At 48.8% G+C, this 11,521-nt stretch overlaps 1 protein-coding gene across 1 annotated transcript; it reads right to left on the bottom strand.

Annotated features, from left to right (window-relative positions):
* Positions 1–1,633: 1,633 nt before the first annotated feature.
* LOC123486325 (tudor domain-containing protein 3-like) lies at positions 1,634–8,699 on the bottom strand. The gene is made up of 5 exons (XM_045217608.1): positions 7,774–8,699; positions 7,070–7,580; positions 6,043–6,168; positions 5,479–5,618; positions 1,634–2,066 (listed from the first exon to the last, which is right to left on the bottom strand). Exons 1-4 carry the CDS (start codon positions 8,652–8,654, stop codon positions 5,508–5,510), a joined length of 1,629 nt encoding a protein of 542 aa, XP_045073543.1. The 5' UTR covers positions 8,655–8,699; the 3' UTR covers positions 1,634–2,066; positions 5,479–5,507.
* Positions 8,700–11,521: the final 2,822 nt, after the last annotated feature.

The raw sequence follows: 11,521 nt of genomic DNA, 5'->3' as shown, positions 1-11,521 counted from the left end.
CGTTTGACCTGTGTCATTGCCAACAAAGGGTATATAACAAAGTATTGAGAAACTTTTGTTATTGACCAAATACTTATTTTCCACCATAATTTGCAAATAAATTCATAAAAAATCCTACAATGTGATTTTCTGGATATTTTTTTCTCATTTTGTCTGTCATAGTTGACGTGTACCTATGATGAAAATTACAGGCCTCTCTCATCTTTTTAAGTGGATCTTTTTAACTTGCATAATTGGTGGCTGACTAAATACTTTTTTCCCCCACTGTATCTATCTATCTATCTATCTCTCTATCTCTCTATCTATCTATCTATCTACCCTGCTAGATAGACAGTAATATGGAAACCTATATATTGTTAATCTATGCTCTGATGGAGCTGCATCTAGCTGGGGAATATAGAGTAACAGGTGACCTTCTCAAACCTTAACCGACCTCTGTCCAGCGGACCTGGTGGGGCACATTCAAAATGAGAGTGGAGGGGTGAGTTGATTGTTTCGTGGCTGTATCCCAAAATAGCACCCTATTCCCATGGGCTCTGGTCAATAGTGTACTTTATAAGGAATATGGTGCAATTTGGGACACGTACAAATCTGTAAACCGCTTGAGGAGTCATGTCCAATGGTGGGGTCCCATAAATAGCCCTGTGTGCAATCATGGCTGAAGAGCTGCGGCAGTATTTCCCTTTGTAATCTGCAAAATGACATCTATCCTCCAGCGCTCTCTATTACAGGCCGACGGATCGTCTTTCTCTTCTGGGCCGCTTCGCTGAACGCTGCAAATGAGCTTGAGCTGTCAGAGAAGAGAAGAGAAGAGAGGAACACATGGACTGTTGTGGCAGACTGAGCTTGAGCTGTCAGAGAAGAGAGGAACACATGGACTGTTGTGGCAGACTGAGCTGTCAGAGAAGAGAGGAACACATGGACTGTTGTAGCAGACTGAGCTGTCAGAGAAGAGAGGAACACATGGACTGTTGTAGCAGGCTGAGCTGTCAGAGAAGAGAGGAACACATGGACTGTTGTAGCAGGCTGAGCTGTCAGAGAAGAGAGGAACACATGGACTGTTGTAGCAGACTGAGCTGTCAGAGAAGAGAGGAACACATGGACTGTTGTAGCAGGCTGAGCTGTCAGAGAAGAGAGGAACACATGGACTGTAGTAGCAGACTGAGCTGTCAGAGAAGAGAGGAACACATGGACTGTTGTAGCAGACTGAGCTGTCAGAGAAGAGAGGAACACATGGACTGTTGTAGCAGGCTGAGCTGTCAGAGAAGAGAGGAACACATGGACTGTGGTAGCAGACTGAGCTGTCAGAGAAGAGAGGACCATGGACTGTTGTAGCAGACTGAGCTGTCAGAGAAGAGAGGAACACATGGACTGTTGTAGCAGGCTGAGCTGTCAGAGAAGAGAGGAACACATGGACTGTTGTAGCAGACTGAGTCTGAGCTGTCAGAGAAGAGAGGAACACATGGACTGTTGTAGCAGACTGAGGCTCCGTCCCAAATTACACCCTATTCCCTTTATAGTGCACTACTTTAGACCAGGGCCTAAAGGGGAGAGGGTGCCATTAGGGATGCAACCTGAGACAGTTCATTACATAAAGAGCTTTCAAATCAGGCAAATAGAAACCAGACAAATACAGGAGCAGCCTTTTTATTAGTCTAATAAACTATTTTACAAGTCTTCCCCGTGTACAGCGGCTGGGCACTTTACAAAGTTCCTTGGCTACAGTCCTTGTTGTCAGCGTCTTCGCGCAACAAGCCCTTCTTCCTGAACCTTTTCACACTTCTCGATATGGACACACAAGTGAACACACGAGGAAGAGTTGTCATCGTGTATTGGTGAAGAGGAGAGAAGGCTTGCAAAATTCCACTAACTTTCCCAAAGTCATCAGGTTTTCCCAGAAATCCCAGTTGAAAGATTCCGGAATAATAAGCATATCTGGAATCCTTCCCAACCAGGATTTCTGGGAAAAACCTGGGAAAGTTGCCGGAATTTTGCAACCCATAGAGAAGAGAGATGTAGTTTTGGGGTCAGATGCGTCGACCTCTGGGATCCTTTGTGGACTCAGTCTGAGGGAGAAAGGAAACAGACAGATAAGAGTGTCAGTTCATCAGTTCACCCATCCTTCCTTCCTTCCTTCCTTCCTTCCTTCCTTCCATCCTTCCATCCTTCCTTCCTTCCTTCCTTCCTTCCTTCCATCTTTCCTTCCTTCCTTCCTTCCTTCCATCCACCATCAAACCTGTGTTCAGTTCACACTGCTTTGTCCAACATCATCCTGCCTTGGGGAGTAAACATATTTTTCATCAAAACACACAAAAACCTACCCATCATATTATCGTGGCATAGCGCTAGTAACCATGGTAACGGCTGCCGCTGCGGTTTGGGCTGTTTACTTGACGATAAGGTCCGCAGGCTAGATACTGACTAACTGTGTGTGCAGGGAGGGAGGGAGGGGATGGAGCACTTCCGCTGTTAAGCGATACCGTCTGTTGACGAAATGCAGCGTTCATGTATTCACTTCACTCACAAGAAAAGATGCCAAGATGTGCCGACGTGTCCTTGCTTCTTTGCTTACTAGACGTGCAGTGAGTGGATCTAGTGTGAACGGTTAGCTTGGTGGTTCTCAGAACGGGGTATGTGTCCAAAACGGCTCCATATTCCCTAATATAGTGCACTACTTTAAGACCAGGGCCCATAGGACTAACCCATAGGACTCTGGTCAAAAGTAGTGCACTACATAGGGAATAGGGTGTCATTTGGGACTCACTGGTGTGTTCTCTGCTGTGTCTGTAAACGGCTTTAGTGTTTATCTGGCCAGGGGTCCAAGTGTAACCCAGTGTCCGTACCGTAACCCAGTCATGTGGTGCGTGTCCGTACCGTAACCCAGTCATGTGGTGCGTGTCCGTACCGTAACCCAGTCATGTGGTGCGTGTCCGTACCGTAACCCAGTCATGTGGTGCGTGTCTGTACCGTAACCCAGTCATGTGGTGCGTGTCCGTACCGTAACCCAGTCATGTGGTGCGTGTCCGTACCGTAACCCAGTCATGTGGTGCGTGTCCGTACCGTAACCCAGTCATGTGGTGCGTGTCCGTACTGCAACCCAGTCATGTGGTGCGTGTCCGTACCGTAACCCAGTCATGTGGTGCGTGTCCGTACCGTAACCCAGTCATGTGGTGCGTGTCCGTACCGTAACCCAGTCATGTGGTGCGTGTCCGTACCGTAACCCAGTCATGTGGTGCGTGTCCGTACCGTAACCCAGTCATGTGGTGCGTGTCCGTGCACCGTAACCCAGTCATGTGGTGCGTGTCCGTACCGCAACTCAGTCATGTGGTGCGTGTCCGTACCGCAACCCAGTCATGTGGTGCGTGTCCGTACCGTAACCCAGTCATGTGGTGCGTGTCCGTACTGTAACCAGTCGTGTGGTGCGTGTCCGTACCGTAACCCAGTCATGTGGTGCGTGTCCGTACCGTAACCCCAGTCATGTGGTGCGTGTCCGTACCGTAACCCAGTCATGTGGTGCGTGTCCGTACCGTAACCCAGTCATGTGGTGCGTGTCCGTACCGTAACCCAGTCATGTGGTGTAAAGGTGTAACCCTGTGTCCGTACCGTAACCCAGTCATGTGGTGCGTGTCCGTACCGTAACCCAGTCATGTGGTGCGTGTCCGTACCGTAACCCAGTCATGTGGTGCGTGTCCGTACCGTAACCCAGTCATGTGGTGCGTGTCCGTACCGTAACCCAGTCATGTGGTGCGTGTCCGTACCGTAACCCAGTCATGTGGTGCGTGTCCGTACCGTAACTCAGTCATGTGGTGCGTGTCCGTACCGTAACCCAGTCATGTGGTGTAAAGGTGTAACCCTGTGTCCGTACCGTAACCCAGTCATGTGGTGCGTGTCCGTACCGTAACCCAGTCATGTGGTGCGTGTCCGTACCGTAACTCAGTCATGTGGTGCGTGTCCGTACCGTAACCCAGTCATGTGGTGTAAAGGTGTAACCCTGTGTCCGTACCGTAACCCAGTCATGTGGTGCGTGTCCGTACCGTAACCCAGTCATGTGGTGCGTGTCCGTACCGTAACCCAGTCATGTGGTGCGTGTCCGTACCGTAACCCAGTCATGTGGTGCGTGTCCGTACCGTAACCCAGTCATGTGGTGCGTGTCCGTACCGTAACCCAGTCGTGTGGTGCGTGTCCGTACCGTAACCCCAGTCATGTGGTGCGTGTCCGTACCGTAACTCAGTCATGTGGTGCGTGTCCGTACCGTAACCCAGTCATGTGGTGCGTGTCCGTACCGTAACCCAGTCATGTGGTGCGTGTCCGTACCGTAACCCAGTCATGTGGTGTAAAGGTGTAACCCTGTGTCCGTACCGTAACCCAGTCATGTGGTGCGTGTCCGTACCGTAACCCAGTCATGTGGTGCGTGTCCGTACCGTAACCCAGTCATGTGGTGCGTGTCCGTACCGTAACCCAGTCATGTGGTGCGTGTCCGTACCGTTAACCCAGTCATGTGGTGCGTGTCCGTACCGTAACCCAGTGTCCGTACCGTAACCCAGTCATGTGGTGCGTGTCCGTACCGTAACCCAGTCATGTGGTGCGTGTCCGTACCGTAACCCAGGCATGTGGTGCGTGTCCGTACCGTAACCCAGTCATGTGGTGCGTGTCCGTACCGTAACCCCAGTCATGTGGTGCGTGTCCGTACCGTAACCCCAGTCATGTGGTGCGTGTCCGTACCGTAACCCCAGTCATGTGGTGCGTGTCCGTACCGTAACCCAGTCATGTGGTGCGTGTCCGTACCGTAACCCCAGTCATGTGGTGCGTGTCCGTACCGTAACCCAGTCATGTGGTGCGTGTCCGTACCGTAGCCCAGTGATGTGGTGCGTGTCCGTACCGTTAACTCAGTCATGTGGTGCGTGTCCGTACCGTAACCCAGTCATGTGGTGCGTGTCCGTACCGTAACCCAGTCATGTGGTGCGTGTCCGTACTGCAACCCAGTCATGTGGTGCGTGTCCGTACCGTAACCCAGTCATGTGGTGCGTGTCCGTACCGTAACCCCAGTCATGTGGTGCGTGTCCGTACCGTAACCCCAGTCATGTGGTGCGTGTCCGTACCGTAACCCCAGTCATGTGGTGCGTGTCCGTACCGTAACCCCAGTCATGTGGTGCGTGTCCGTACCGTAACCCAGTCATGTGGTGCGTGTCCGTACCGTAACCCCAGTCATGTGGTGCGTGTCCGTACCGTAACCCCAGTCATGTGGTGCGTGTCCGTACCGTAACCCAGTCATGTGGTGCGTGTCCATACCGTAACCCAGTCGTGTGGTGCGTGTCCGTACCGTAACCCAGTCATGTGGTGCGTGTCCGTACCGTTAACCCAGTCATGTGGTGCGTGTCCGTACCGTAACCCAGTCATGTGGTGCGTGTCCGTACCGTAACCCCAGTCATGTGGTGCGTGTCCGTACCGTAACCCCAGTCATGTGGTGCGTGTCCGTACCGTAACCCAGTCATGCTGTGATCGGTCAGTCAGTCCCTGGCCCTGGGCGGCTGGTAATACAGGACTGTGGGCCGCGTCCTCGTGGCGCTCCTAGGCTGACCGTCGCCCCCGCGCCGGTACTCTAACCCCGCCTCTTCCTTCTGCCACCACACATAACAGATCTAGGATCAGTTTGGGCTTTTTAGATCATACTGAATAAAGAGTGTATTTTGACAGGCAGGACCCTGATCCTAGATCAGACACTGTGAATACAGGGCCCTGGTTTATCAGATTCTATATATCAGGCCGACTGATAGATATCTTCCTTAAGGCAAACCATGTTGTCTCAGTCTATGTATTCACAACTAAATATGTAGCTTCATCTTAGACGGAACGGAGGATTTCCTTTAGGCAGAACATACTGTAGGCTCATCGTCAAACCCCCATTAGAGGAGACGGTATAGGGGGAGGGACCTTGGACCTTATCGTCCAATACGGTTGAGAAGCTGGAGAGGAGAGAGGATTGTGAGGCATCATATGGAAAGGTGAGTTGAGATAGAACCCTGCAGTCCCATAGATACTTACCCAGAAGTCCATGTTGACAGGTTTGATGTTGTGCAGAAGGACCTCCTCACAGTTTCCATACTCAGTAAAGGTCACGACCGCCGTGGAACCAGAGGGATGCACAGCATCTATCCTGGACCTGTAGAACTAGACACAGAGGTTTCATTATACACAGCATCTATCCTGGACCTGGAGAACTAGACAGAGGTTTCATTATACACAGCATCTATCCTGGACCTGGAGAACTAGACAGAGGTTTCATTATACACAGCATCTATCCTGGACCTGGAGAACTAGACAGAGGTTTCATTATACACAGCATCTATCCTGGACCTGGAGAACTAGACAGAGGTTTCATTATACACAGCATCTATCCTGGACCTGGAGAACTACACAGAGGTTTCATTATACACAGCATCTATCCTGGACCTGTAGAACTAGACAGAGGTTTCATTATACACAGCATCTATCCTGGACCTGGAGAACTAGACAGAGGTTTCATTATACACAGCATCTATCCTGGACCTGTAGAACTAGACAGAGGTTTCATTATACACAGCATCTATCCTGGACCTGGAGAACTAGACAGAGGTTTCATTATACACAGCATCTATCCTGGACCTGGAGAACTAGACAGAGGTTTCATTATACACAGCATCTATCCTGGACCTGGAGAACTAGACAGAGGTTTCATTATACACAGCATCTATCCTGGACCTGTAGAACTAGACAGAGGTTTCATTATACACAGCATCTATCCTGGACCTGTAGAACTAGACAGAGGTTTCATTATAAACAGCATACAACCAGTCTATTCTGTCCAGGAACACGTCTAACATGTATGTAAAGCTTTGGGAAAGTGTTGAACGTTATATCAAACTCAATAATGTAAACAGCGTTTAATATCGTCAAATGAATTGCCTTCTGAAAGGGCTATTTGGTTTATTTACTTGAGGAGATTCCAATATAACTGATTGTCGTCCCTTCCATTGATATGTAAACATCATTACAGTGTTTAATATAGTTGTTGAAGCAGCCTCCCTCCTACCTTGTTATCTTCCCAGTAGAGAGCTAAAACCTGGTCTCCTGGTTTCCAGTTCCCCGGGCCTTGACACACTGCAGGCTCCATGGACCCAACCTGACCCTGGTCTGACCTCTGCCCTTTGATCTGCCCTGACCTCTTCTTGGGGGCGGTGTTGGAGTTGTTATGGGCAGGGTTAGTGCTGTTCCAGTTATGTGGCTCCTCCCTCCCCGTGGGGGCAGGACCAGAGGAGGAGTTCTGTTGTTTGATTGGCCCTGTCCTGTGTTCCGTTGACGAGTCACCGTTCTGGAGGTGTGGCCCTGAGCCCGGTCCGCCGCCCACTTGGCCTTTCACTGGACGAGACTCACCACGGGACACGACCCCGTCCTGCGCCCCAGCGCTAGAGTCCTTCTCTTGCCCAACCCACGAGTTCGAAGAGTTCAAAGGTCCGTTGTCCCGGTAACGGTCAAAGTTGTCAGAGTTGGGCCTTTCCCTGTGGAACTTCCCCCCTCCTCTCCTTCTGCAGTTGGGCTCAGCTCTACAACACACAACAACACAACTTCACTGTCCATCCCAGGATGCACCTTTTCTACTGGCATCATCACCGTACAAGAATGAAAAACATTGCGTACACATTAAAAAACAGTCAGCCTCGCACACCGTGTTCATAAACACAGATGACATTGACACTGGGAGGACATTCATAATTAAGTCTAATCAAGTGTCCATACCTGCTGTCAGATCTGTGGATCCCTTTATGTTCTGATACAGTGTTAGAACTGGACTCTGTCTGGTGCTGGCCTGGTTTAGAGGCAGCTGGTGCTGGTCCGTTGTCCTGCTTCACCCCTCCTCCTCCTCCTCCTCCTCCTCCTTCTCCTCTCTTATTAAACGACAGATCAGGTACCGAGTGCTGCTCTCTCCGACTTTGGTTCTGGAACCCTCCGGACCCAGAACTAGAACCTACTCTGATTCCCTGCTGGAATGTTCCAGATCCAGAAGGATCCCCCTGGGTTCTGTCTCTGGGTTCTCTGTTCCTCTGGCCAGGGGCGGGGTACGTAGCAGGGCAGAACACTGATGTCTGTCCTCTGGCCTCCCTGGCTGCTTGTCTCTCATTCTGGGCCTCTCTCCACCTCTCTGACCCTCCTCCACCTCCAGGAGGGGCCTTCTCCTGTGTCTGGCCCCTTTCCTGGCCTCTGTCCTGGGCTCTCTCCTGGCCCCCTGCTGGAGCCGGAGCTGGGGAAGGGCTGGATGGGGTGGTGGAGGGGTCGTGGCCAGGTTTAGGGAAATCCTTTTCACTATCCCTCTGGAAGCGTGGTGGTCCGCCGTTCCTCTCCTTCCTGAAGTCTGCTCTCTCATTTCTCTCCTTGCGTGATGTGTCATTCCTGGATGAGTCATTCCTATTGTCTGACCTGTCGTTGCGGCTATCGCTGCGTTGGGGGTACCTGCCCTGGGACTGGCTGTCGCTGCGTTGGGGGTACCTGCCCTGGGACTGGCTGTCGCTGCGTTGGGGGTACCTGGCCTGGGACTGGCTGTCGCTGCGTTGGGGGTACCTGGCCTGGGACTGGCTGTCGCTGCGTTGGGGGTAATACTGGTCGTTGGGGGGGAACGTCATCTTACCCTCGTGGTGCCTCTGAGAGGACTGGCTCTTTGGCTCTGGAGGAGAGACCCAGAGAAAAAGGTTAGACATTCAGACACACACGGGGTGTGAACCTTTAGACGTTAAAACATTGCAACAAAACCGGGATCCTTTTTTCCCCAGGAAATGTAAATCCGAGCTGGCTGGACCTCTCCTCTTCAGTAATGAGGCCAGTGTGTTCAGTTTTCAGTCATTTGCCTGGACAATATCCAGCCTATTCATTGATGATAGGCCCTGCTTTACTGAACAGACGTTGCAAGGCAAGAAATTGCAAGATACAGCTTTTGATTGCAAATAGATAGGCCTAGTGCAGGGTTCTGTCTGTCTGGTGGCTGACCTGCCTATACTGATAGATAGTCCTAGTGCAGGGTTCTGTCTGTCTGGTGGCTGACCTGCCTATACTGATAGATAGGCCTAGTGCAGGGTTCTGTCTGTCTGGTGGCTGACCTGCCTATACTGATAGATAGGCCTAGTGCAGGGTTCTGTCTGTCTGGTGGCTGACCTGCCTATACTGATAGATAGGCCTAGTGCAGGGTTCTGTCTGTCTGGTGGCTGACCTGCCTATACTGATAGATAGGCCTAGTGCAGGGTTCTGTCTGTCTGGTGGCTGACCTGCCTATACTGATAGATAGACCTAGTGCAGGGTTCTGTCTGTCTGGTGGCAGAAAAGTTCTATTTTGGTTTCATCTGACCATATGACATTCTCCCAATCCTCTTCTGGATCATCCAAATGCACTCTAGCAAACTTCAGACGGGCCTGGACATGTACTGGCTTAAGCAGGGGGACACGTCTGGCACTGCAGGATTTGAGTCCCTGGCGGCGTAGTGTGTTACTGATGGTAGGCTTTGTTACTTTGGTCCCAGCTCTCTGCAGGTCATTCACTAGGTCCCCCCGTGTGGTTCTGGGATTTTTGCTCACCGTTCTTGTGATCATTTTGACCCCACGTGGTGAGATCTTGCGTGGAGCCCCAGATCGAGGGAGATTATCAGTGGTCTTGTATGTCTTCCATTTCCTAATAATTGCTCCCACAGTTGATTTCTTCAAACCAAGCTGCTTACCTATTGCAGATTCAGTCTTCCCAGCCTGGTGCAGGTCTACAATTTTGTTTCTGGTGTCCTTTGACAGCTCTTTGGTCTTGGCCATAGTGGAGTTTGGAATGTGACTGTTTGAGGTTGTGTACAGGTGTCTTTTATACTGATAACAAGTTCAAAGAGGTGCCATTAATACAGGTAACGAGTGGAGGACAGAGGAGCCTCTTAAAGAAGAAGTTACAGGTCTGTGAGAGCCAGAAATCTTGCTTGTTTGTAGGTGACCAAATACTTATTTCCACCATAATTTTCAAATAAATTCATTAAAAATCCTACAATGTGATTTTCTGGATTTTTTTTTCTCAATTTGTCTGTCATAGTTGACGTGTACCTATGATGAAAATTACAGGCCTCTCATCTTTTTAAGTGGGAGAACTTGCACAATTGGTGGCTGACTAAATACTTTTTTCCCCCACTGTATACCCGTAAATAAACAAAGGGGGAAACAAACGTCATTATATACCCGTATATAAACAAAGGGGGAAACAAACGTCATTATATACCCGTAAATAAACAAAGAAGGGGGAAACAAACGTCATTATATACCCGTAAATAAACAAAGAAGGGGGAAACAAACGTCATTATATACCCGTAAATAAACAAAGGGGGAAACAAACGTCATTATATACCCGTAAATAAACCACGAAGGGGGAAACAAACGTCATTATATACCCGTAAATAAACAAAGGGGGAAACAAACGTCATTATATACCCGTAAATAAACCACGAAGGGGGAAACAAACGTCATTATATACCCGTAAATAAACAAAGGGGGAAACAAACGTCATTATATACCCGTAAATAAACAAAGGGGGAAACAAACGTCATTATATACCCGTAAATAAACAAAGGGGGAAACAAAAGTCATTATATACCCGTAAATAAACAAAGGGGGAAACAAACGTCATTATATACCCGTAAATAAACAAAGGGGGAAACAAACGTCATTATATACCCGTAAATAAACAAAGGGGGAAACAAACGTCATTATATACCCGTAAATAAACAAAGGGGGAAACAAACGTCATTATATACCCGTAAATAAACAAAGGGGGAAACAAACGTCATTATATACCCGTAAATAAACAAAGGGGGAAACAAACGTCATTATATACCCGTAAATAAACAAAGGGGGAAACAAACGTCATTATATACCCGTAAATAAACAAAGGGGGAAACAAACGTCATTATATACCCGTAAATAAACAAAGGGGGAAACAAACGTCATTATATACCCGTAAATAAACAAAGGGGGAAACAAACGTCATTATATACCCGTAAATAAACAAAGGGGGAAACAAACGTCATTATATACCCGTAAATAAACAAAGGGGGAAACAAACGTCATTATATACCCGTAAATAAACCACGAAGGGGGAAACAAACGTCATTATATACCCGTAAATAAACAAAGGGGGAAACAAACGTCATTATATACCCGTAAATAAACAAAGAAGGGGGAAACAAACGTCATTATATACCCGTAAATAAACAAAGAAGGGGGAAACAAACGTCATTATATACCCGTAAATAAACAAAGAAGGGGGGAAACAAACGTCATTATATACCCGTAAATAAACAAAGGGGGGAAACAAACGTCATTATATACCCGTAAATAAACAAAGAAGGGGGAAAACAAACGTCATTATATACCCGTAAATAAACAAAGAGGGGGGAAACAAACGTCATTATATACCCGTAAATAAACAAAGAAGGGGGAAAACAAACGTCATTATATACCCGTAAATAAACAA

This window comes from Coregonus clupeaformis, unplaced genomic scaffold (genome assembly GCF_020615455.1).
Source record: "Coregonus clupeaformis isolate EN_2021a unplaced genomic scaffold, ASM2061545v1 scaf1139, whole genome shotgun sequence".
In the NCBI taxonomy this organism is placed as follows: domain Eukaryota; kingdom Metazoa; phylum Chordata; class Actinopteri; order Salmoniformes; family Salmonidae; genus Coregonus; species Coregonus clupeaformis.
This window is presented reverse-complemented; position numbering and strand designations above follow the sequence as displayed.